Source organism: Budorcas taxicolor, chromosome 14 (genome assembly GCF_023091745.1).
Source record: "Budorcas taxicolor isolate Tak-1 chromosome 14, Takin1.1, whole genome shotgun sequence".
In the NCBI taxonomy this organism is placed as follows: domain Eukaryota; kingdom Metazoa; phylum Chordata; class Mammalia; order Artiodactyla; family Bovidae; genus Budorcas; species Budorcas taxicolor.
In genome coordinates, this window is record NC_068923.1 from 85,308,090 (window position 1) to 85,334,865 (window position 26,776).

Genomic DNA, 26,776 nt, shown 5'->3' on the forward strand with positions numbered 1-26,776 from the left:
TTCCCCGCGCCCCGCATCCCATTCGTCTGCCGCCGCGGCGACCGCAGGGGAGGGGCGGGAGGCAGGGAGGGAGGAGCGGCGCGCCGCGCGTCCGGGGCTGCTCCGCGTGGAGGCGGCGTCTGGCCGGCGGCCCCGACCCCCGGGCTCCTCGCCCCGCGGCTCGCGGCGACCGGCGCTCGGCGGCCTCGCGGCCAGCGCGCGCGCGAGCCCGCGGTCCTGGACGCGCCGGCCCTTCGGGGGCCAGGAGAGGCGCCGCGCCCTCGGCCCCTCGCCCCGCGGGCCGGCCGAGAAGACGGCAAGTTTTCCTGGCACCTCGGAGCCGGTGGCGGATGGTGGGACTCTCCGGCCTTGTGCAGTGTAAGTGCCCGCGGGCGGGCGGGGACTGGGGGCACTGGGGTGGGAGGGTGCCCTGGTTGTTGCTATTAATTCTCCTTCTGGTGACCGTCCCCTTCGTTTGGGCTGTTCAGCCGGGAGGCTCCGGGCTGTCCCCGTCGCTGAACTAGGGTAGAGCCACGCACCGGGGCGAAGAGGAGCCTCGCGAGTCGCTGCCCGCTGCGGTGACACTGAACTTCACGGGGCAGCCGGGGGTGCCGTTTTCACGCTCAGATTCTCCGCGCTGCTGCCTCCCCCCCCCCGTTTTCTTTTCTCTCCATCATGACAATGTGAGAGCTGGAAGATCATACTTATTCCCACCACCCACCCCCCCGACCGAACCCCCGGGCAAGGTACCCAGGGTGAGGGTGGCAGGTGGCCTTGGACCATCATTTCTTTTTTCTTTTTCTTTTTAAAATATTTTTTTTAAACTGGAAAGTCTGCTTTTGATGGTGGGAAAACTTAGCTCTGGCATCAAGAGAGGAGGAGGAATCTTAACTTTCGAGACCCGGTGGCGACTGCGGTCGGGGTCCTTAGAGCAGTCCCCGGGCGCTTTGTGTCCACCCTGCGAACCCGCCCTGGTCTTCTTGGGCACGCGGGGTGCTTGGGTGGGAAGCCCCTGGAGGACAGGCCAAGCCCCCCGCCCCCGAACTCTAGTGAGGTCTCTAGATCCGACTGGCATCCGCGACGGGCTTAGGGCTTTGCCGCCCGGTCTGGGTGGGCAGCGTCCCCGCGGCCCAGACCTCCGCGCGCCGGGGGCTCCGGCGCCCTGGCCCTTTGGGGGTTCCCTGCGCAGCCTCGATGGGGGCGCCCGTCTCCTCTTCAGAATGGGGAGCCCTGTGCTCGGCAACGGAGCCCCCGCCAGGCGGAGCCCGGACGGAAAAAGCTGCGTCCCGGGGATGCAATTCGTTTACCCGGCCCCAGCGCTCTCTTTGGGGGGACAGAAAGGACTGGGGTGATCGGTGCACCCAGACCCCTCTCCCTGGGCGGATCTGATGCTGGCTAGGACCCCCTTAGGAAAGACAATTCGGTGGGTACAAGGCGCTTAAATCCGTTTTTTTTTTTTTTTTTTTTTGAAAGTTTTTATGGAGGTTGGGGTGGGGTAAGTCAACCCTTGGAAAAGTTTGAGTACAGATTCCAGGAAGTAGGATGTGAACCCAGACTGTTACTAAAAATAGCCCGATTCCCCCCCCCCCCCCCCCCCCACTCCCCCCGCGCTTTTCAAGTTTGGAGAATTTGGCTGCGGAGCCTTGCAGCCCTTGTTTTCCTTATTCCTTGCAAAGCGTCGTGGCGGTTGAAATCTTTTGAGCACAGCTATTCTTCAAGATCTGGGCATCTTAAAGCCCAACTCGCCTCAGCCTGGCACCAGAGTGTCCCTTGCAGGAATAGCCAGTGTCCCCCGCGGAGGAGCTCCTGAAGACCAGTCCCAAAGTCCAGGGCCGGGGAGTGAAGGTCAGGAGTTGGGGGGAGGCCACTCCAGAGCAACTTGATGTGCTTCATGTCACTCCGGGCCCCCTTGAAATTTTAACTTCGCTCCCTCTAATTAATCTGCCCAGGGCCTTGATATAAATGGCTGCCCACAGCAGCTGCAAATTGATGTATCCCCTGATAAAGGTTGGGTTGCTGACCAAGGCGTTTTCTTTTTGTACCTTCTGTGTGAACTGAAATCTGTTTTACAGGTTCCGCCCCCCTCTCCCTGCACCCCCCCCCCCCACCCCGTCTCCTTTTAAACATGTGTCCCATTTTTACGTGCACCCAGTGGCTTTGATTGTCATAACCCTCCCTTTGCTTAGAATGAGAGGGAACCTGGGCCTGTGCCCAGTGAGTCCACACTCGCTAGAATACAAATTGATCAGCTTTTCAGTGGTAAACCGGTAGTGTCGGGGGTCTTCTTTAGTTTTTTGCAGCCTTTTGCCTGGACCATGTGAGCGTTTTGTTGTGCCCAGTCTCTGCTGTCATACAGTTCCTTAGAAATGTGAATAAACAGAATTGTTTCTTAAACCACCCTGGACCAAACCCAGATGCTTATGTCAGATGTGATGTGTACAAAGAGAAGCAAATTTATGATTCTCTGGATCTTTCCCCATTGTTTATTCTTAATGTCAATTCTAGTTTTAACATTGTAGGGGCTTTCAGGTAGCATGCATGGGACAGTCTGATTTTCTTTTTCTTTCTTTTTATGGGTGGTTATTTTTAAAGAGACAGCTGACAGTCTCACCCAGTGTTTAACCTAGGCATTTTTTGCAGCCAGGAAGGATATTGAGGAAGTTGAAGTCTAACATTGCTTTATCTGTACCGTATTTAGCATTTCTTTGGCTTATTCTTTCAAAAGAAAGAATTTCCACGAAATAATCAAGGAATCAGGCTCATTCTGGGTGTATAGAAGCTGACTTTATCTGCGGTCATACTAAGAGAAGAACTTTATGTTAGAAGACTTTGTGTAAGCATTCATAATTTTTTGTAAACCATTTAGACAGCAGTCAATTTATTTGAAATGCTAAATACTGAGTGGGAGAGTTTGAGTATGGAGTTTCTCCAGTGTCCAGTTCATATCTAATAAAAGAAGTGGAAAAAATGGTGCATTTTTTTCTTTAATGTTTGGACAGCTCAAAGCAGCCCAGAAATCTTTGAAATACTATTTTCCTTTATAGCTTTAGTCCCTGTGACTCACTAATATCTGCTAATAATTTGATTTAAAAATGATCCTTAAAAGGGCTTTCCTAATAAGACACATTCTTCTTGTAGTACAATGCAAACTGCCCTATCAAGTTGCAAGCTGCTGGAAATGGTAGGAGAGTACATGTTGCAGCTACAAGATTGCAGCTTTATATTTTTACAATTTTCCCTTTCTGAAGAAAAGTAAAATATTGTTCTTGATGCTAGATTTTAATGATGAATTCTTCCATCCAGGGTGTTAGTATAAATATTTGCAGATGAAAGGACACTTCATAAATAGGAAAGAAGTACACAAATGTAAGGTGCCATTATCATTTATTTTATTATAAAAATAGAAGCTTATTTTATTGTTAAAAAAAAAAAAAACTTTTCTTTTTTTCCGACATTGAAAAGGGATCACGAGAAAGAAATGCTTCCAATAGGAATGCTGGGCAGTGGTTGTCAGGTTAGGACATTCTTCACTGTCAAATCGTGTTTCCCACTTCTTTGATATGAACATCAGCTGACAGGCTCTGAATGCAAACCCTTCTTCATTGAGGTTTTATGCAGGCAGCATAGCCCTTCATAGCGAAGCAGTCTCAAAAATTGGCACCTGCAGGATTTGCATGTGAAAAAAATGATTCAGTTGCATTTTACTGGAGTCTATTACTGTAAGTTAGGTAGGTTCAGTGAGAAAAGGTATTTGTTGATGTTTGGACATTTAAAAGTTCTTTGTTTTAGGGACACCTTATTCATCATCCAGTGACCCACAGACTTTATTGATAGCAGAAGCAGGGAGAAGTGATCTCTGGCTTTATAGAGGTTATTTAGTATGAAATGGTGTTATTTTTAACCGTGTGCTTACAGAGTGCACTGCATGCATGGTTAATTTTTAAAATGTTCCTTAAAATGATGCCTTCATACAACTTTCAGAATCCATCAGAAGTTAAACAAATACATAAAATTAGGTGAACATAAATACTCTGTGAAAACAACCTAGGATTTTAGGAGTTCAGTAAGTTAAAATCTATAATAAAGAAGTTAAACATTTCATAGTTCTGAATTTCTTTACTTGTTAAATAATTTGTCACCAGGATGCCTTTTAAAAATGCCATATTTGACCCTTTTATGCAAAGTAACTGACAAATATTAAGTCAACTAAAATACCTTTGTGAACCTCAGAATATTATCCATCAATGAGAACATTTCATCCAGAATAAGTTATTTTTCATTATCTAAAGAGACACGTTCCAACTTCACTTTTTTACAGCCATTAATATAAGAGTTCCTAAATAATGTTTAAAGAACAGTGAACATTTTATTAAAGCAAACATTAGTTCAGTTTAATGGAGGTAATTGTAAGTGATAAGACAGAGCAGGTTATCTCTGTGTTGTTTAAACAGAAGGAGCTACTTTGCACCGTTTCCAGTAGCCATCTGTAGAAGAGAAGGGTTTGCACCTGTCTGTCCACACTAATTATAGATTAGGGCCAAAGAAATGAAATTCGAGGAGGTTTTCAGCTAATGAAATCCATACAGATTTTATTGTAAATGTGTTTTATGTAAAGAGGGTGATGGTTGAGTTATGAGTGAATAAATTGCTATGTAGCTGCTAGGCACTTGGTTTTGAAGCACAATTCTGCTGCATTAACCTTTGATATTAAAAAAAAAAAGAAAGACAACTTAGACACGGATGCTAGTCTTTGTTTGGCATCCATAGCTACAATTTAGTGAGCAGCAGTGAGATTCAGTGTGCAATTTTAAAATGTACTGTAAAGCAGCTTAAATGTTAAGAATATTCTAGTATTTTGAAATGCAGATGAAGTAGAAGGTAGGTTTTAACTTATACATATAAAGCATTAGGAAATCCGAAAGCTTTTTTTTTTTTTTGCATTTCAGTTTCACATACATGAGAAATTAAAGCAAAATGAGTGAGGAATTCATTCTGCAATAAAAGGTCACATGAATCTCTACCACATCTGTTTATAGTAATTATGAACATAATTAACATAAGAATTACAAATGAAATAATGACAAGCTGAGCAATGAGATATTATGCCATAATGGTCATATGTTGGAATTCTCACATTATAGCACACTAGAATTCACATACTCAAAGAAAATGCTAGATTTTTATCCGAATTAATGCTTCAAAACTTATCTGCTTGAGACAGATGGACTTCTTGCTTTTATAGGAAGGTAACCTATTATTAAGAAAAGAACTAGTTGAAATTAAGATTTTAGTCTCCAGCCTGGCCTTTAAGACAGCTGTGATTATAGAAACCACTTCCTGTTGTACACTTATTCTATGATTGTTCTTGATTATTATATTGCTTTTTTCTAAATTGAAAGCTTTGCAGCAAAGTGTTTGCTTTGGAAGAAAGTCATGGATTCTTCCCATTTGAGAATTGGTTGATCTTTTCTGTAACTGTGAGCCAAAAGTCAGTGAACAAACAAGGTATTAATAGAAATAGTATGTCTTTACAAAACAAGAACACTGGCAGATAAGCTGTTGTGCAGTTTTCTTCATACCTTCAGTGTCTGGATGCTTTTTAAAGAAAAATGTAAGCCTTTTCTGTGGAAGTAGTCCGGCTTTGTTTGTTTTATAAATAGCATTTTTTCAAAGCGCATGTAATGGAAAAATCAGTTGGCGTTTCTAAGTTGTATTTTTTACTTCCTAGAGTTGCATTGGATTTATAAACATGTGTCTGTAATCTTTGTCCAAACTGATCTACCTAATATGTAATAAAGGGGCAGGTATATGTGATTGCACCTGGTTATCCTGAATGCAGGTTTCTATAGCAGCTAGAGAAAAAGTGAAAGGTGACCCTTTATGAGAGCTTTAATGATACTCTAGAAGTCTGTTGTTACATTTAAAACATGTAAGAATGACAGATTTTCACTCATTTAGAGTGCACTCGATTTGGTAACATTTCCTGCCCAAGGGCCTCCTCCCTCTCTTTGCACCCTTCTGTAACTATTGAACCTGCTCACTTTTTGAAGATTTACAGGGAAGTAGTACCTCCTCTTCTCAGTGATACCCCGAGGTTTTCCACATGATTGGATTACTGGTGGATTGTGGCAGAGCCCTTTTCATCTGACATTCATTGCATGACAAGATTTTTCACACATGCCCTTCCTCCACCAAGGCCTAGCTTTTTGCACTTTACCTGACCTATCAGGTTTCCCTTAATTGTTTTCTTGGAGTGGTGGGAGCTTGGGGGCCAGAGGATCCACTGCTCCTAAAACTTTTTGAGCAGTGGATCCCAGTAGTTTGGAGGGGAGTGCTTGATTCAACAGTTTGCTGTTGTGGTTCAGGGGCTCAGTTGGCCCCCTCTTTGTGACCCCTGCCTCTCCTGATTTTCTTAAGGTCTTCTTCAGATTTGTCTGCTCTCAGAGGTGGCTTGCTAGGTCCCTTGGACTTTGGTGTTGATGTTTTTCTCTAATCACGAGCCTTATTTCCCCTTACCCCAAACTATCGAGCCCCCATGCATAAACTGTTTTACAATCTGAAGTTTCACTGCAGCAGGGGCTACCGTGTATGTCAGGAACAGTTCTGGAGTTTGTTGGCTTCTTTATTCTGAACTCACTCTTCATACTGACATGAGCTTCTTAAGTAAGCTTCAGTGCCTTGAAATGCAACATGACCAAATAAATACGCCCTCTCCGCCCCCCCCCCCCCCAATAAAATAACCTTTGCTGCATTATTTGCACTCCATTAAGGATCTGATCAGATGTACACGTTGGCTGACGGGTGCATTTAAAAGGGGAAAGGGGGCTCCCAGGAGACCACTCAGGTGTACCTCCCTGCAGACCCTGATGGGGGTGGAAGAGGCACTCTGGACTGGGAGGAGCGCTAGCTCCCTGCTTGGTGTCTGATTGATTCCCCGGCTCTGGGGTTGGGGGGGTGGGGGTGGGGGGTGAGAGCTGTGGAGGCAAGCTCAAGCCGGGATTGATTGCCTCGATTTCAAATTCCCACCTCCAAAATAGACTCTCAGATGTACACACAAGGAGCCCCCACCGCCGGCACAGTTTCTGGAGGTGGAGCAGGTGTCTGAGAGTCACCTGTAGCTCCCAGTCACAAGTGGGTCTTCTCCCGGTGCCGCTGGCCACGCGAGGTTTCCGCTGGGACCACCTTGACAAGCCCGGGGAGATGCCAGCGTTTGTATCCGCCTCACAGCCATCTCCGTGGATGTGGGCAGGGGGCTGGAATCTAGTCTTGGAGCCAGCCAAGAAAGGGACGAGAACTCCCACTTGAGGTCGGTCGGGAAGGGCTGTGTCGCTGCCCGTGAGGACTCCCTGGGTTTGCTGGGCAACTTGGGTCTGTCTGGATGGAGGTCACACGGTGACTGTCTCGTTGTTAAGCTCCTGCAAAAAGCGGGCTCTGGATGCCCCTCTGACCTTGACAGAACCTCCCGGAATGTTAGCATCCCGGCTGCCTCCGTCCGCCATCCCCGGAGCAAGGGAGAAAGGCAGTTTGCTAGTCTGGGTGGGGACAGACTGGGGTAGGGGACAGACTGGGGTAGGGGGGAGACAGGTCAGCCTCGGCCAGCCTGGGGGCGCCTCGCTCGCCCCTCTTGCCCCCCGAACCCCCCGCCCCTGCCCTGCCGGTCCCTGCTCCTTCGCTGCAGCCCGCGTCTCCGGTCCCCCCTCTCTCCCGCTTCCCCTGCCTCTCCCGCGCCGTCTCACACGCACCCTCTGTTTATTTTCCTGCCTCCATCTGGGCCCTGCTGATATTGTAATCACCCCGATGCACGCCGGCTCCGCTCGGCTCCCTCGTGCGCCCGCACACTCACTCACACACAATGTGCCATCCCGACAAGCCTCTGACTTCTGATAAGCTCCGATGTGTGTTTAATGAATACAAAGCCGCGGTCCGGGGGCCGCCTGCGCTGCGGCGGCCGCCTCTCCTGCGCTGCTTTGCCAAGAAGGTAATCTCGGCGGCCGGGGGGGCCGGGGGCCGGGGGGCGGGCCGGGAGGAGGGGAGGGGTGGGGGGCGGGATGCAGGGGGGCGCGGGGAGGCGGCCTTTCTCTTTTCCTCTCCCCCTTCCCAAACGATTCAGAAGTCGATAAGACCGGGAGAAGTGAAGATGTACCACGTTATCTGTCGCTCCTCTTAGCTGGCGGAGAGAATTTACATTTCAAGATTAGCAGAGGGAGGAAAGAGAAATCTGCCTTTTGTTGTGTGGGGTGAGGAGCAGGCATCAGCCCTGGCCTGGCCGCTATCTCCCATCACCTCTGCTATCCAGACAGGACTCACCGAGGTGAGATTACCGGAGGGCCTTATCTTTCCTTGGGTTTCGGTTTTTTTTTTTTTTTTTTTTTTTTTTGCCATTCTAAATAGGTTTAAAGGAGACTGGATAAAGGGCGGGGGTTGGGGGGGGGGAACAATGGATTACGGTATTGATGGGATGCTGAAGCCTTTGGATGAAGAGGGGGAAAGAAGAAGCTGCTTAACAACTTGATTAGTTCCATTTTATTTTGATGTTAAGGTGAGACTGTGTCCCTTCTTTGCATTCAAAGTCTGTAGAACTTAAGGGAAAATCGCAATGGCTTGAATGCCTTATATTCTTTTCGCCCCCACCTCCTGCCCTCCTTAGCACCGTCTCCCTTCTTATAACAAGAGTTTCATTTATCCCTTATTTGTAGGATTGATAAACCGAGCAAAATCGGTTGAGGCTTTTGGAACTGATCATTTGTGTTTGGTTCGGTGTGACATGTTTTGAATGGGTGGTGAATTGATGCTAATGGTAGTACTTGGATGAGTGAGAGGAGCAAATGAAACATACTTTTAATGTGGAATTAGTTGATTTTATAGTATGATTTCAACTAGGTCCAGAGGGAACAAAAATCAAGACTGTAAGGTAGATTTGCATGTTGAATTTAAACTATGGGATTTCCCCCCCCCCCCCCCCTTAGAATTGGTTTAAACTGAAAATAATTTTAAAATATTTAATAAACCTGTTTAATTTGAAACATGTTAATACAGTTGAGTGTGTTTAAAGATTACAGCATCAACTTTAAAAGGTTTTTAAAATGGGTAAAAGTGGGAAAAACAATTGTTTTGCTTCCTACACATAGTCAGGATAACTATTTTCATAGGTAAATATGATCCAGTAACTAAGAGCCTAATTAAAATTTGTTTGAAAGCAGGGGGGCATGTTTCCTTGTTGACAGCAGCAGATCGATTGGGTAAGACAATAGAGTCCCATTATTTCACTTCCGTTGACTGAACATATTGACATTTCAGGTTTGCTCTTACCTCAGTGAGCATGATGAGACACTGAAATTCACAGTCCAGCTGGCCGGAGTGGCACATATATTTACTGTATGTCATTTCTGCCTGGGGTTACCTTGTCACCCAGGCAGAATGAGAATAGACAGCCTGGAATCCTTCAGAAGGATAGAGATCTTTTGCTAGTGAGCTGACAGAGAACATTTCTTAGGGACATCTTTAATTTCACTTAGAATCAGGGGTAACAGATAAATATGTGATATAGTTTTATTTGAAAATCTGAGGAGCTCCTTAGCTGTCAGTCCTTGTATTTTACATATAGGAATACCCATTTTCAAGCTTCACCTTTACCTTCCAGAGACATTTACATTGAATGGGTTGGTCACATCTTTCAGATAGCTTGTGCTCAGGTGACATCCATTTTTGTCCAGTTGGGGATATTCAAGCACCTGCTAAATCTGTATCTGTTTAAAGAAATGTGTAAGTCCCCTTCAAAAAGAGGGTCTGGCTTTCCTTTTTCTGTGGGTGGAATATGAAAGCAGAATGTGTATATTTTACGTTCATGTGACTGAATAGAAAGCAGTATGGATAGATAAACATGTGTATTCTAAGCAGTGACAGAGAAAATACTCAGTATTCTACGTCTTAGTGTAATCTACCCTTTTACACATTTTCCATAGTCTTTGGATAATAAAACTAAGTTTTAGGCAGACCTTGAGTCAAAGAAATTTGAATTGTATGAAAAGTGAACATGGGAAAAACCAGAGGGGACTTAATGTATTTTTTTAAAGTTCAGTGAAAATATAAAACTATTATGAATATGCCTTATATCCAGCAGTTCTTGTCATCAGGTTAGGCAATTGATGCCCTTTACAACATTTTGAACAAAATAGTCCTTTATACCATTTTCATGAAAATGTTAGGTTTCTGTTAGATCAGCAGGTACTGTTGAGATGAAAGCCATGTGTAAATTTTCAGAAGGCCAAAAGTGTCAATTCAGAAAAGGAAAGTGATAAGAGAAAATGCAATCAGTTTTCCTGTTTTCAATTTGTGCAGGATTTGAAGAGCTGTTTTGTTAAACTGCTACATCTGCTCCAATATGAATATTGAACTACTTCCACTAAAAATAACAGCCTATAATTTGGAAGCTACTGCAGTCTTTTGTTAATGTGAGTGGGTTATTTAAAAACAAAAAAAAAACCAAAAAAAAAAATAAAAAAATAAAAAAGACAATTTTCTATTCTGACAATCTCTTGCCTAATGTGCATTTTCATTTGTTGGCACTTTTATCCTCAGCAGATAAATGGTATTATGCAATTAGGACCTCATCTCGTTTGACTATGAAAGAGATTTCCATAGGTGGAAATCCTTGTAATATAAAATGGTTTCACATAAAGCAAAATTTATTTTAAAGTAACCTGTTTAAATGAAGTTACTTAAATTGAGAGAGTTATTCCTTACATTCTCTAATACTCCAATTTTTAACTTATTGCTGACTATTATAACAAAGTTAACACTATTCCATTGCATACTGGGCATTCTGTGATTTATTTCACCTTTAATATACCTGTAAATGTAAGTTTAAATTAATCAGGGATATTTTACCTAACAGGGCTTTCAGAATAATTTTTTTCATGCTTAAATAAAATGATTAAATTATGCTTGAGTGCCTGCATACAAAAGCTTTAGCTTCTATAGTACTGCTAATCAAATAAGTTTTATGGACAGGGAAAGCACCACATTAGAGAAAAATTGGATGCATTTTACTAGTGACATTTCTAGGAAAGACATGTTTAAAAAATTACTCAATATTAATTAAAAAGAACTCTAACATGAATAACAATAATAAAAATAATACTTTATCCCTACAGAAAGAAAATAAATGGCAATACTAGTCATACAAAACTGGACATAGAGAATTAAGGTAGAAGGAAGACCTATAAAATTTGGATCAGGTTTAATATTGACTCCATCCACAATTGCAGTTGGGTGGACTTGTGGTATAGTAATTTGTCTAGGGTGAAGCATGATCACTGCTTTGGGTCAATTAGAGGCTATATAGCTTGTACCTTCACAGTTCAATTGCCAGACACACTCACTCTTCAAAGATAAACTGAGAATATTTTCAAAGGATACGAGGGAAAACAGAAACTGTGACACATTAGCATATTTGATATTAACAAATGTTTCTTCTGAAACACCAATCGAAAGAAGAGGTTTTTTGAAGAACAGCATTGTATATACTTGTGATCACATGTACAACTGAGAATAATTCTTATAAAGAATGTAATTTCCAATTTGAAGCCCAGTTGTGGCATGTTGTTGCTGGCATAATGTCAGAGATTTGGGTATATTCCTTGGTGGGTATATTGTCTGGTGTAGCCCCAATCACTTTGCCACTCTCAAGAAATGTCACCGGAGTCGTGTATCAGTGAAGAAGGTTTATTTCACAGACACAGCCCCATCACTTTTTCTGTATGGCCTTCTAGTGTGTTGTTTCTGTGTTGAACCGCAATCGGTGTTGAAGCCTCAGTACCTTATCTGACATGAGCAGGGAAGAGCTTCCTGTGACTCTTTTCAGAATGTCCATACTTGATCAAGTCATGTTCAGGCTTTTATATCAGAACTGCTGAGAAAGTAATGCCCTGTGGTTGAGGTTTAAGGTGTGAGATACTTTTGTTTGAAAACACTTAAAACCATCAGTCTTGCTTAGAACCACTAACATTTTCACTAACTGTAAGAGACCTACTTACAATCCCTCTGCTTTGATAGTTCTAATTGAGGTTACCTGTATAATGGAACTCGTGAAACAGGTTGGTTTTTGTGGGCTCCATATTGGCCAGGGTCCCTAAGACAAGTCTGTACTTGGGTGAATGGGGCCTCTAGGCTTACAGCTCTTGTTGGCTGTGGAGAGTACAGGTGTAAGGCTTTCCTGTCGTGTGTCCAACAGTCTGAACACCTCCCAGTGCCTTATGGAACGTGATTGACTAGATGCATTCATCTTTTAACCCGGGGCTTCGAGGCGTTCGAGGGCTGCCACCTAGTTGTTCGTCTTGGGAGAAGGTAGGGAAGCTGGCAGACGTTGGAGAGCCACTGTGAGCCTGGCACTCACCTTCACAGATAGTGTCGTCACTGATTTTAAGTAAATGGTTAACCAGCATTTCACTTTCTTCGTTTCAAAGAGATACAGTCCATCACTCTAAAACTAGCTTTAGTTGCTCTTCTGCTTTGACCTTTTGCTCCAGTTTGGAACACTGAGGTTTCCTTATGTTCCCCAAATTTAATTAACTGCTCTGTTCCCAAGGTCTAACAGAGACATATTCTCTGAATACTAGACTTGATGTGCTCTTTAGCAGTCATGAGCTATACATCCACTGTTTTCCTTATGTTTGCCCTTGCCCCCAACCTAGGAATCAGAGTAGGCTCCCGGCTAGCAGATATCCTAGGATATGCCCAAATGTATGCCACTCTATATGCCCCTTCCCAGGGGGCGCTAGTGGTAAAGAACCATCTGCCAATGCAGGAGACATAAGAGATGCAGGTGCGATCCCTGGATTGGGAAGATCCCCTGGAGGAGGACTTGGCAACCCACTCCAGTATTCTTGCCTGGAGAATCCCATGGACAGAGGAGCCTGGTGGGCTACGGTCCATGGGATCACAAAGAGTTGGACACGACTGAAGCAACTTAGCACGCTTATGCACTCTGTATCCCTCATCCTCCTGATGCGGGTTTTTCCATTACTGAATGCTGTTCTGTCATCAGAATGCCGCCTTCCTGCATTGTACGTGGCCTTGGGACCTCTCTCTCTGCTGGTCTCATTCAGCACTCCAGGGCCGTCTTCCGCTCCATGTTCTTAGTCCCTGCGGCTTGGCCCGTCTCAGGCAGTTTGCTCACTCTACTCCATCTCAGCATCTCCCAGTTGGCTGGGTCCACTTCCTCGTCACGACTAAGAGGAGAGGGAGTCTGGACCATCTTGAACTTATAACTGATTATGTAGCATAAAGCACTCTGTTAGGAAACGAAGGACCTCGTGTGTGTGCATTCCCCGGGACAGGCAAACTGAGGTTCCCCTTCCAGTTCAGTCACTGACTTGCTGGGTGACCTCGGGTGCACTCCAGCTTCAGGAGCAAATGATGGGCAGACTTTTCGATCACGAGGCTTCCCAGCTCTCATCTGTACAGGTCTACCTAGCATATTATGAGTAGGCTTTCAGGAATTTCCCGTGGTTAAGAAAATGAAAAAACAAATCCTTATATTTTCATTTCTGAGTTGGGGGTACTACTAATCTGCATACCACTGGGAAATAGAATCAGGGCAGAATGTCCTCAGCTCCCCACTGTTCGTTATAAAGAAGAGGTGTGGAGAAGACTGTGCCATTTTTCTCATAGCCATCCTGGATCTCAGATGATTGTGTGAGATTTTAGTTGTTACTACAGTCCTTTCAGAGGTGAGTGATGGAGGAAAGAATCTTTCTACAGAGTGAGAAGGAACTGAAACATTTTAGGTCTTGCACAAATAAAACAGCCTGTATACTTGCCCCTCACCTCGCCTAAGGTGAACTTGGTGCCTGGGGCCAGGGCTGAGGGACTGAAGGCTCACTTTAGTGCTTACCAGGCTTTTCCTGCACCCCACAGTCTCAAGGTTTGGACCCAAGTCACTGGAGATTTAGAAAATGACCTCTTTAAACCATTTTTGGAGAGAACCTGGTAAGTAATAGCTTGTTTAAACCAACAAGGGCACCTTATCATTTTTGCCTAGGAATCAGATGTTAAGTGCAAAAGACCAAGAAGCTATCTGTTGTCTGAAGGAACAGTCTGCTGTTGCTTCTAAAAGTGATGGAGAGACCAGTGACTACCAATGACCCTGATTTTTGTACTTTGACTTAAAAAATGGACCTTGTTAAAAGTTTAATGCTAATTTGTGAAGTTACTAATTGTGAACCTGGGCTGGATTTCTTTGGAATATAGGAACTATTACATTTTTATACTTCTGATTTGATTAAGCCCTTTGTCATCATTCAGGATGGCAGTGGAAACTTGTGCTGTTTACGAGGAAGGACATGGAAGTTACATGAGGTTCATGTGTCTCTAGAAATGGAAACCACAGGAACCACTGTTGCTTCATAGGTTGTAGAAAGTTTTTGCGTTGGCATTTGAAATTCGGTGGGAGGCCAAATTCAAGTTCTTTGTCATAAAAGTGAATGTCTTAAAAGTATGTATGCCGTGAACTGTTGAGACCTGACTTGACTGAATTGAATACTACATCAGAGAAATAATAGGGAAAATGTTACCAGGAGATGTAATGGCAGTTTGTCTAAAGATAAGCTATCCAGAGTTATGGGGCCACTAATGACAGAGGAGACGTTGCCAGCCCATTGATGAGCTTCGCTGTGGCCAGCTCTAGTAGAGCTCCAGGAGAGAAAATTAGCTGATGTTAGTGTTTGGGACGTCCTTTCTGCTAGACCTTGTGGGGAGTATACCTGAGGACGTGCAGGTTAGAGATGAGAGGGGTATTAGGGAAGTAGATGATGGTACCCGCAAAGACTGGCTTAAGGGTTGTGCCAGGGCGCTAGCATAGCAGCATTGCTGTGAGCATTTCAAATGCACATCTAACTTGGCATGTGGAATATCAGCAATTGGGAAGTCCTCTCCTACTGAACATTGTGGTAAGCATGGTGCAAACTGTGCTTTAAATACAAGGTCTTAGGAAGCTGGTTCCTCTACTTTGTTAAAACTAGATGGACTATACCCCTTCCCCTAACCTGAACATACAGAAAGATGTGAGCTGTAAGACAGGTCATGAAAGACTGCTAGTTTATTTTCTGAATCTATGCATATGTTATGTACACAGTGATGAGCAAACACAGCTGGGAAGAACAGCAGATGATATTGGGACTGGAACTGTGGTGTTTATCAGACTGATATAGTAATCCTTCTTTCCTGTGAAAGTGTTCTTTTCAAGTGATGTTAGAATTCTGTAACTTTTATCATGTGTCAGGCAACTTTTCTTTATTGCCAAACCTCTTTGCCTACCTGTCACACATTTTCATCTTCATCTCTAGCTAGGTTTATTTAGAAATGATATCCACACTTGACCTCTGATGGGAAACAAATGTGGAGAATGAATTCAAATCCTTTTGTTTGAATCAGGGTAGGTTAGGTGCATTCAGGTCTAAATGGAAAGTAAATGTGATCAGTCGCCATTGACTTATCCATGTCAAGCTTTGAGTTGGCAAGAGAAAGTGGGTGTAAAATATCAGAGAAAAACATAAATGAAAAGCAATAAAGTGAGCAACCCATTAAAGCTAATTTGACTGTCTTAAAGGCATATGTTGTTGGGGGTAGCCTTGGTAATGAAACATTTTAGAATATTTGAAAGAAAATTAAGGTTTTTGCCTTTGGTTGTAAACCTGAAACAAAGTAGCAATACTTTCCCATATACTATCATAGGATTGGGAGGTGGCGCGGAGGCTGCCCAGTCTGGGTTCAGGCCCTTCCATTCATCGTCTTAGCATTGTGAAACCAGAATTTTTCTGTTCTTTATCACAAATGCTTTCTATATTAGAGACACAGAACAGGTAGTGGACCCAGTTCCCACTGAATGATAATAAACCCACTCAGGACAAATCAGATAGCTACAAAAGATGAAGAGGCTTTATTATTTGCTGGTTAGATGGTATAATAAATGAGATTTAGGAGTGAATTGAAATTTTAAGTTTGTTTTAAGAGAGGTAGGAATTATCAAGGTGATGTTATTGTAATGGGGTTGTGGGCAGTTATAAAGTAAGAATGGTGATTGGAAAAGGTCTTGGGAGAGGTATGTTGGGTGGGGTGGGTAGAGGCAGAGAGAGAATAAATTAACGTGGATCCAGCAAAAAGGACCCTTGGGTGAGGCTTGGGAAATAAGCAGCAAGGTCATAAATGTTTGGACTACCAGGCATTTGATTTAAGCTTTGTCTTCTCAGTAAGCCAGAAGTTTAAAAAAAACTTCTGTGTCTAGTGGGACCCCTTAGGACTGGGAGGTGGTGTGGAGGCTGCCCAGATTGTTCATCCTCTTAGCACTGAGAAACCAGAATAGTTCTGTTCTTTATCACAGATGCTCTCTATATTAGGTTTCCCAGTTGAACTTTTTTTTTAAAATTGGAGTATAATTGCTTTACAACGTTGCATTAGTTTCCACTGTCCAGGGAAGTGAATCAGCTACATGCACACGTGTCCCCTCCCACGTGGACCCCCCTCCCATCCTGGCCCCCGTTCCACTGTCTAGGTGTCACCGAGCACCCAGCTGAGGTTCCTGGGCTTCACAGCAGCTTCCTACCAGCTGTCTGTCTCACCCATGGTAGTGTACATCTGTAACTCGAATAAAGAATGCCATGGTAAAATAGACTTTAATAAAACCAGAGCAGAAAAAAATAAAAAGGCAACAGGAAATCATGGACCCAGTTAAAGTTGTGTTTCTGAAGACTTGGTCTGATTCTGGTGGGCCAGATTGGGGTGGATGGAATGAGGGAAGACCAAGGCCAGGTAGGGAACTGGCTTTGCAGTAGTTTAAATGTTAGATATTTGTAGAAGAATGGCCAGAAATGGGTTTGTGGGATAAGGAGGAATAGGCAGATGCTAGAGACATTGCAAAGAAAAATAATTAGTACTTGGATATGGCTGAATTTAGAGAGGGGGAAGTGATGACAACTCAGATTCGATGTCCATTGTATTTAGCTTGCCAGAATTTGGGCAGTGAAGTGAAATGAAAGTCGCTCAGTCGTGTCCCTTTGTGACCCCATGGACTGTACAGTCCATGGAATTCTCCAGGCCAGAATACTGAAGTGGGTAGACTTTCCCTTCTCCAGGGGATCTTCCCAACTCAGGGATCGAACCCGGGTCTCCCACATTGCAGGCGGATTCTTTACCAGTTGAGCCACAAGGGAAGCCCAAGATTACTGGAGTGAGTAGCCTATCCATTCTCCAGGGGATCTTCCTGACCCAGGAATGGAACTGGGATCTCCTGCATTGCAGGCAGATTCTTTACAAACTGAGCTATAGAGTTTAAGGGACAGTTTACTTACCCTTCATAGACTCATACAGTCACAGCCTCCAGAAAGCAGCCTCAGAACCCAACTGAGTGTCTCTTGTGGTCCAGCTACTTTGGGAAATGTTAATGGGGCTGTCACTTGGCAGATTTTCCTCAAAGAGTAGTGCTTGCATGGAGGATAGATTACTGATTGGCCTGGGACTTGGCTCCCTCTGTGCTTTGGCTCGTTGCATGGATTTCGAAACTGTTTTTTGAGTGTTCTTCCATTTTGCAGGGTACCTGGTAGAATAAAAAGTGATCAGGAGGGCTGGATCTGGACCTTTAGCGTTCCACCGGAGCAGCCTATCTGTTTTAAGTATCTCAAGCATTAGCCTTTTGTTTAGGGAATAATTTATAAACATTTCTTTGAATTCTAGTATGTAAAGGAGAAAAAGCAGGGACCAGAGTGTAAGGAGTCAAGGAGGAGGTGATGGCAGGGCGGAGGCTGTGCTTATTATACAGCAGTGTGTCTCAGACTCTGTCCTCAGTATTCCCGGGGGATGGGAGTTTCAAGGGGGCCTTTGAACCTACCTTCATTCATTCAGTACTCCAATCTTTGTCTGCAGATCAAATACTTTTTTCACACAGGGACATTTTCCAAATACACATTAAATTAGATGAACAAAAATGAATTTAAATATTACTAAAATTAATATACTCATCTTTGTGTGTTTCACAGTCAGCAGACTGTAAACAAAATACTATCATGTGTGGGATCACAATCTTTTGATTTATAATGGAGGCCTCCTATTGGAAAAGTAAAGGAATCCCTTTTATATGTTAAGGGGCAGTATTCAATTCTTGTGATTAAATTGCTCACTGTTAATTGTCCCCCCTATTTAAAGAATTTTAGTTATTGGAGGAAACAACAACAACAAAATGTAGGCCTTTCAGGGTCTGGTTCACCAATATAATATTATTTCAGGGACTTTCACCTTGCTTTGTTTAGTATTGTTTAATTTGAAAACACTGGCAATTCTTTTTACACTTTGAACTTAAACTAAAATCAGAGTTTGTGGATAAAAGCTGTCAGAATTGAATCTTTTAAGACTTTTTTCTTAAAATAATGACCAATTTATATATGTTAATTTGAATCATTCCTGAGATATACTGTGAAATGAAAAAAAACAGGGAGCAATGTATAGATAGTATGCTACTTTTGTACAAAAAAAGGTAGTGCAAAAGAAATACAAAGGCTTCCAACTGTGGGAGAAGTGTGCATGTGAATCTGATAATAGTATTTGCTTTATGGGAAGAAGGGGCTTCCCTGATACCTCAGTTGGTAAAGAATCCACCTGGAATGTAGGAGACCCCGGTTTGATTCCTGGGTCGGGAAGATCCACTGGAGAAAGGATAGGCTACCCACTCCAGTATTCTTGGGCTTCCCTTGTGGCTCCGCTGGTAAAAAATCTTCCTGTAACGTGCGAGACCTAGGTTCGCTCCCTGGGTTGGGAAGATCCCCTGCAGAAGGGAAAAGCTACCCACTTCAGTATTCTGGCCTGGAGAATTCCATGGACTGTATAGTCCATGGGGTCACAAAGAGTCAGACACAGCTGAGCAACTTGCACTGCACTATGGGAAGCAAGTGGGGCTGAGGCATTGGTGGTTGGAAGGGGAATTTTTGTTGCATGTCTTTTGGTCTTCTGAGTGTTTTGCAGACCTCGTATCTGTTTCACTCACTGTAAAGTTAGAGACTGTAGCATCAGCTTTGGATGGATAGTTCTGGGATTCTGCCCTTCCTGGGGGAAAGACGAGGCCCTTCTCTTCTCTACTAGAAAGCAGTCAAGTGGAGAAGTGAAGAGACCCAACTCCCCAGTGCTTTGCCACTTGTTGAAACTCCTACTCTTCATCTGGAAATAATTCTCAACTGGATAATAATGACGTGACCCATAATGTTGTCCAGTGGATTGCGTGAGATGATGTGTGCGAAGCACAGTACCATTTCAGAAAGACTTGCTTGTGCTTGGCATCTGACTTGACCACTCTCGAACTGGCCACCACTATCTTCTGGAAGCCCCCTGTAGGATCTTCCCCTCTGTGTGGCTGTTCCTTCTTAGTCACCTGCACTCAACAAATACTTAATGGAGAGTGTGGTCCTGTTTAATGCCTGGGGGATATACAGATGTTCAAGTCAGACAGTGCCCCTGATTTGCCAGCCTTCCTCACCTCAGCCCAATTAAGACTTGTTTCTACAGGGAATCTGCTTTGTGCTTTCCTCTCTTGCTAATGAAAGTATTCAAATTTCCATGAACTCTCTTCTTCAAGTCAGTTCAGTTCAGTCACACAGTCCCTGTCCATCACCAACTCCCAGAGCTTGCTCAAACTCATGTCCATCAAGTCAGTGATGCCATCCAACCATTTCATCCTCTGTCCCTCCCTTCTCCTCCTGCCTTCACGCTTGCCCAGCATCAGGGTCTTTTTCAATGAGTCAGTCCTTTGCATCAGGTGGCCAAAGTATTGGAGCTTCAGCATCATTCCTTCCAGTGAATATTCAGGACTGGTTTCCTCTAGCAAGGACTGGTTTGATCTCCTCGAAGAAGATACCTTCTATCTCTTCTTCAAAGATAGAGTTTATCACATCTAACATTTTTCTGCTATCCATGTGATTCAGACTTCTCTTCTGATCTGTAAACTCCTTAAAGGTAGGAGCCAGGAACAGCTGGGGGTACTTTTTGATGCTTTATTAAATGTTTGGTGACAGTTCCTACCTTGAATTCCAGTTATTTACTTAATACTGTCCTCAAATATTTCAGTGCTAAGACCAAAGTGAAATCTTTGTTTGCAAGATCATGTCATTTCTTTCCCAGTCCTTTCCCGCCTTGGCCCCTTGTTATTGTGTTCTCTTATAGAATGTTCAGTTTATTGCCACCATATTTTACCTTTAAGTTTTAGCAACCGAAAAGCACTCTCATGTGTAGCAGCCCTGGGCACTCTGAAGTGCTTAAGTCACCTGTGTGTTCATAAATGCATATCTTAACCTGTTTTCTTTCTTTTTTTATCCTATGGCTCATAATTGTACTTTGTGTAAAGGATGAGCTCCCTGAAATTATACACAGAATGTTTTACGCATGCACATATTTCTGAGCTGGAACTGTCCCTTGGCTCAGGGACCCAGCAAGGCTAAAAAACCATCTTTGTGACTCCCAGCTTTCCTTCTCCCAAGCCCCTCTTTGAGCCCTTAGGTGCTAGGGGCTCCTGCTGGTCCTTCCTTGGGTTGCCACATCTGTTTTCGGGACAGATCTCAGGCTGAGCACTTCTCCCGAGTACCCTAACTCCTTCTCCTCCTCTCTCTCAATTTGCCAGATGTATGTGGGGGAAGAGGTCCAGTGAATGCCTTCATGGAGTGACGATCACATGTCGCCTTATTTAATACTCACCTGCGAGTGAGCTCATTTGCAAGTCACTCCTAGAGGCTTCCTCGCTTGCCCAAGATCACCCTGCCTGAGTGGTGGGCTGAGGTCTGAACCAAGGTTTTCTGACTCCCAGGCTCCTCTGCTCTAGAGCTCACTACCGCTCTGCTGGAAGTCGTCAAATCCTAACGTCCCATTCTTTTTACCCGTGGACAGAGCCAGCCACAGAGACTACAGTTGGGAATTAAAATGGAAAATTGTCAAAACTTCTCACTGTGCTTAGGAAAGTTACCGTTTGGAGTACAGAACTATAGCAACAGCTTTACGTGTTTCTGAGGCAAGGAGAGAGGGAGAAAAGAAAGGGAAGAAAGGAGAGAGAGAGAGATATCAGCTGTTGAGGAACAGCAGCAACCAGACCATATTTGCAGTTGGAGAATCACAGATTTTTTTTTTAGCCATGTGGCCATCAACCACAAATGCATATACTTTCACAGTCTTGTTTTTCTTTTGTGTGTAAGTTTCCGGGATGGAACAGATGCCTTTATTTGGAGAAACCAATCTTTGGAAATAATTGGTTCTCTCTTTGCTTATCCTCTAGGTGATCTTCACAGATGAAATTAGATGAGGAAAAGAATCACGAAACATTAGCTTGTGGTTATTTATTTTTTTCCACTGCAAAATGTTTAGGGACCTGCAGCTTACGTCCACATATTTTGGTGTTGTTGACTGATCATAATTTAGCACAGCAGTGACTCTCAGAAAAGATTTTTGTGATTACACGAGGTCATTTTTGAATCGTGACCTAGTGCTTTAATGCTTTAAATGATAATATTAAAATAGGTATTGCCTCCTTTCTGCTCTCAATTGATTATCTCTTCTTTCATCCTGGTGAGTTAGGTATAATCATCCTGTTGTAGAGATTTACATCTAAAGCTTAGAAAGGTTAAGTGACTTGTTTCAAGGTCAAATAGCTCGTAAGTGTTAAGACCTGAAATTCCAGTCCATCTGTGTGGAGTGGGCTTCTAAGTGGTCAGTGTAGCTAAGAAACAGTCATTTTAGGAGATTTTATTTTATTGAAGATTATATCTATATGAGAGGAGAAATTTTAGAGCTTCCTACTATTTTCAGTTGCCTGGTTTGTTAACTATCATCCTATGTTGTCACCTTAACTAAAAATAATTCATAGATCAGTCACCTGCCTTCTGTTTAATTTTTTAATCTTTAAATACTGAAGTGTTTTAAAATATTTTAAAGTATCTGAAGCATTTTAAAATAGTGCTTTATCACAATAAGAGGAAGAAGCTGGAAGAAAGACAAGGTAGCGTAAGTTATCTTTTATTCCTTTGTTCCCTCAGCCAGTATTGAGTGAACTCCTTCTGTGAGTCAGGCACTGGGCTTGAAGACTGTTGATTAAACCTGGCCCCTCTCATGTCCGTTACAACAAAATGCATACATTGCATCAAGGTATGGTGATGGACAGGGAGGCCTGGCGCGCTGCAATTCATGGGGTCGCAAAGAGTCGGACACGACTGAGCGACTGAACTGAACTGAACGGAAGGTCTGAAGACAGGAGGAGAATAAGATGGGATCCCTTTCCAGAGCAGGAAGCCCGCTTGGTAAACTCAATTGGGGGATAAGTCTATGCATAACAACCTGAAAGGTTGTATGGACTTAATGCTACTTGGCAGTCCTTAATCTTGGTTTCCTAGTGCTTATTCTGGAAGGAAGGGCTGGCTTCTCAGCTGTGGATGCCCTGCGTGATTTCCATAGCAGCCTGGGTTTGTACAGTATTGATGGGAATAGGCTCGTATGAACAGTATCTGGAAGATAAAGGTTGCCCAGCCTGATATAGACCATAAATGCTGTTACAATTTAAAGAAGAAAGAATGATCGTAGACCTTGAGACTGGTCACGGAAATGTTTGTGATGCTCATTGGGTGTGAATTGGACCTTTATAGCGTTTCATTAGGTGGAATTCATCTCTTTCATTCTCCTTAGGTGCCAAGTACAGTTTTAAGTATGGAAGATAGAGTAATGAGCAAAACAGACAAGACCCCTGCTCTAATGGACCTTATAGTTTAGGAGTAGGAGGCATACAATAGAAACAGTTGTAACATTATTCACCATAGTGTTAAATGCAATGAAGACAATTAAAAAACCAATGTTGGAGAGAATGGTGGGGGGTGCTTCTGGTAGTGGAGAGACTTGACTTTGGACAGGAAGGAAACCGTCTCTGAGGTTACACTTGAGGGAAACCTGAGTTGAGAAGAAGCTAGTCGTCTACTAGTCTGGAGGAGTTAATGGACAAATCCATAAAGATGAGATGTTGCGTTCTATGGGAGTTTATCCACTGAAGAGCTGCCCCCTCTAAGGGGATGGATGGAGCAGAGGCTGAAAAGATGCAGATTAGTGTCAAATCATGGTGGGTCTTGAATGTCAGAATGAGGCGAGAAGAAGGACTCTGTTTCTATGCATATATCAGGGAGTGAATAGTTAGAAGAAAGAAGGAGACTCAGGATGGGTATATGTCATAGAAGCTTAAGGAATCTTGTGCAGTTGGAGTATTGAAATTTAGTTCATGTGACCTCTGATGCTGCTGCTGCTGCTCCTGCTGCTAAGTTGCTTCAATCGTGTCTGACTTTGTGTGACCCCATAGATGGCAGCCCACCAGGCTCCCCCGTCCCTGGGATTCTCCAGGCAAGAACACTGGAGTGGGTTGCCATTTCCTTCTCCAATGCATGAAAGTGAAAAGTGAAAGTGAAGTTGCTCAGCCGTGTCCGACTCTTAGCGACCCCATGGACTGCAGCCTACCAGGCTCCTCCGTCCATGAGATTTTCCAGGCAAGAATACTGGAGTGGGGTGCCTCTGATAAGGGACAGCCAAATAACAGTGTCCCAGTCATTTCCTGTTAGAAGTTGAATGTAGTCCTAAGTGAGGCTGTTTCAAAGCAGGGGGATATAGAATTGTCCTACAAATGAGATTGTGGAGGCCTTGACAGGTGTAGGCTATACAGCCCAGTACTAGGGGCTGTGCTTACTGAGATGAAATGTTTTCTAAGTTGGTTATAATATCTCGGGTTCCTTTTGTGGAACAGAAAACTAATTGTACTTTTATTAAAGTAAAGGGACAGTCTTTATGTTACAAGATGTGTTTGTGAAAAGGAAACAGAAAAATTAAGAGTTGATTCACTTCAGACTGATAAAAAGAGGTGTGTTAAATCCTCAGTTTTGGAATAGCTGTGTCTTATTTACTAAAGGAAATGATGCCCCAAATGTTGATGTAATTCTAAAGAGAAATGTGTTTAGGCAGTGAAGGGATTCCTGGCAGTGATTGAGAAACACAGTAATGGGGAACTGCACTTGATCGCTTTTGAGGTTGAGTCTGATGTGTGTAGTCTTTTACATCCTATTAAAACTTTGAAAGATAAACTGATACAAGAAGGATTTGCCAAGGCCAGCAACTCTTCCTTTTAAAACCTTGGCTCAGTGTACACATTGAAGGGATGGGGGAGTAAGATAAAAGCATTATAAATATGAGGTTAACTGAATTCAAATAGAAGGTTCTCTCAAGTTATTGCATTCCTTAGAAAATAAATACATTGCACATATGGTTAAGATTGATCAAAAAAGTATTCTGTGTGCCAGTGATTACATTCCCATCTGTGATTAAGAGTTTCTGTCTGCATCTGGTTTTCACATTATATTTCTGTAACAAGAATCCTTTATATAGCAGAGTTCACTTTCTGTATTTTCTATTAGCTGCAGCTTGAACTACTGCACGGGTCGCAGATTTACACATGTGGTTTTCATTACTTCATACCATTGAGAAAAAGTAATATTTGTTTGGGAATGTATGTTTTCCACAATTTCCATGGTAATACAGCATGTTGAGCCTTTTTAATAACACTCTTGTAGAACTACAAATTGTTTGAGGCATTCTACTCTTGGTAGAGTTTAGCTTTTAAACTGGTCTCAGTGTATGTTCACTTCATAATGAGATTTTTGCAGATTTAATGGCTGAGGATTGGAACAAAGCAATATTAAAGATAGAGAAATTTCTGTTGCAGGTGATATAGACTTTAGTTTATAAGTATCACAAATAATCCAAATGTGTATTCTTTAGTACTCATTACCATTACTCATTTTATTGTTATTTTATATCAAAAGACCATTTATTGTGTTGGAGGTATGAAGCACAAAGGTAATACTCCAATCATTATTTTGAGAAATCCAAGTCTTAGTGCCCCTGTTTTTTTTTTTTAAGTGAATTATCTTACTGACTGATATAATGTTTCATATATAAGAATTGTTGAGTAGGAAGAATCCTCAGGGGTAACTTGAGGTTTACATTGTGTATTACCTGAATGTATATTTGTATGCCATGTTAACATTTAAGAAAAACATGTACACTGGAAATACTTTGTAACACCATCTTCCTGCCAACTTTTTTCCATTCACTTCAGAATACTCTGATTGAAACAGACACATGTGAAGTTAAAAAGTGAAACAATATATTCTATACTGGGAGATCAGTTATAATTGAGAGATTTATCTTATAAAAGTTTATCCACATGGTAGTTTTATGTGCCTCAAAACTGAGACCCACTATACCATTTCTGATAATAAACCCAGACAGCAGTCTGGTGTTTAGCAGTCATGAGAAGGAGGAAAAAGGCTTAGACTCTAGGGGATTTGTATGTACTTGGCTTCCTTCATTTGTTTAATGGAGATTTTTCAATATGGCCCACACAGGTAGGATTTACTGTATCAGGCTCTCCAGTGCTTTTTGTTGATGTTGAGGCACTAAATATCAGAAATCATACCCGAATCCAAGAAAAGTATCCATTTTCTTCTTTTTCCCAATAGTACTTATTTATCTTCTGTTTGCAATATATATATATTTAAATTTTGCCATTAAGAATGAGAAACAACTGATTACATGATAGAAGAGTCATAATATTGTGTATAAAGGACATTTGCTTTTTTAACTTATTTATGTACATTAGAGCATGTGTAGTCACCAATTTCCATTTCTAGGGAAGAGTTTGGTCTCTTAAAAAATGGCAATAATAGCCTTAGTAATATTTTGAGACTGCTTTTATAAATCTATGCTTTTGCATTTATTGAGTTATTGCTCTATGTACATATGATTGTGGTGGATTTATATCTCATGGATTATTAGAACTAAATAGTAATACTTGTTCTATTCAGAGCAGTGGTGGTACTAGTAATAGTAGGTGAGTAATAAATAGTGGGCGTTTAGGAATGAACGAATGAACGGTAAGCCTGACAGATCCAGCAGGACAAATGAGGCTCTCTGGATTGCTTTAGGGAAAAATAAAAAGCAGTAGAAGTTGGTTTATTTGGTGAAACGATTCACTAACAATTGCTGTTACTAATATTTTCAAACTGGTTGGTTGCATAAAGATGATTAGTTACCGCTATTAGTTGTTTCGAATGATGGCAGTATGTAAATTTCAGAACAGTGAAACAATGGGGATACCATGTTGTTTGGAAACACGATTTAACTTGCATGTAAAATTCCAAAAAAAAAAAAACCAACAAAAAATGCAGTGTCTAAAAGCATTTTCTAAAGAAGCTATAACTGACAGATTAATTTGTAAAAAATAAAACAGGTAAAATCTAACGTGTTCTTTTAAGGTGTTGATGTATGTATGTTTTAGACCCAGCTTAAGGAATGAAGAGTAGTATCCCGCTTTGAGTCAAGATAATTGGGGGATTTAGAGCCCTGGAGGAAATCAGAAAATGGGAGTTGTTTTGGATTTTTCTAAAATTTAGAAGGGCTTGTATCTGTTTCTTAAACAAAACTGGCCTAGTATTTTAAGTAGATGGGTGTAATACTTCAGACTGGTTGTGATATATGCGTTTTTTTTCCCTTTGTTGTTGTCAATAGAAAAGATTGATCTCTGGGCTGGTGAACATAATATCTGTCCCAGTCAGAAAAGGAGAGAGGAAATTAGCAGAGCGATTGGTGGAGAATGATATCTGTCAAAAGAAACACTTGGAGAGCACTGAGTTTAGTAATAGGTGACTGCCGGAAAAAGGGGAACTTTGAATATTGTCAAGGTAAGGAACAG

General features: G+C 42.6%; 1 protein-coding gene across 1 annotated transcript in view; it reads left to right on the top strand.

Annotated features, from left to right (window-relative positions):
- The first annotated feature begins 329 nt into the window (after positions 1 to 329).
- RUNX1T1 (RUNX1 partner transcriptional co-repressor 1) overlaps positions 330 to 26,776 on the top strand; it is a 150,201-nt gene continuing 123,754 nt past the window's right edge. Inside the window, 4 exon segments of the mRNA XM_052651782.1 lie at positions 330 to 357; positions 8,147 to 8,187; positions 8,189 to 8,231; positions 8,234 to 8,290. Coding sequence (XP_052507742.1) covers positions 330 to 357; positions 8,147 to 8,187; positions 8,189 to 8,231; positions 8,234 to 8,290 — 169 coding nt within the window.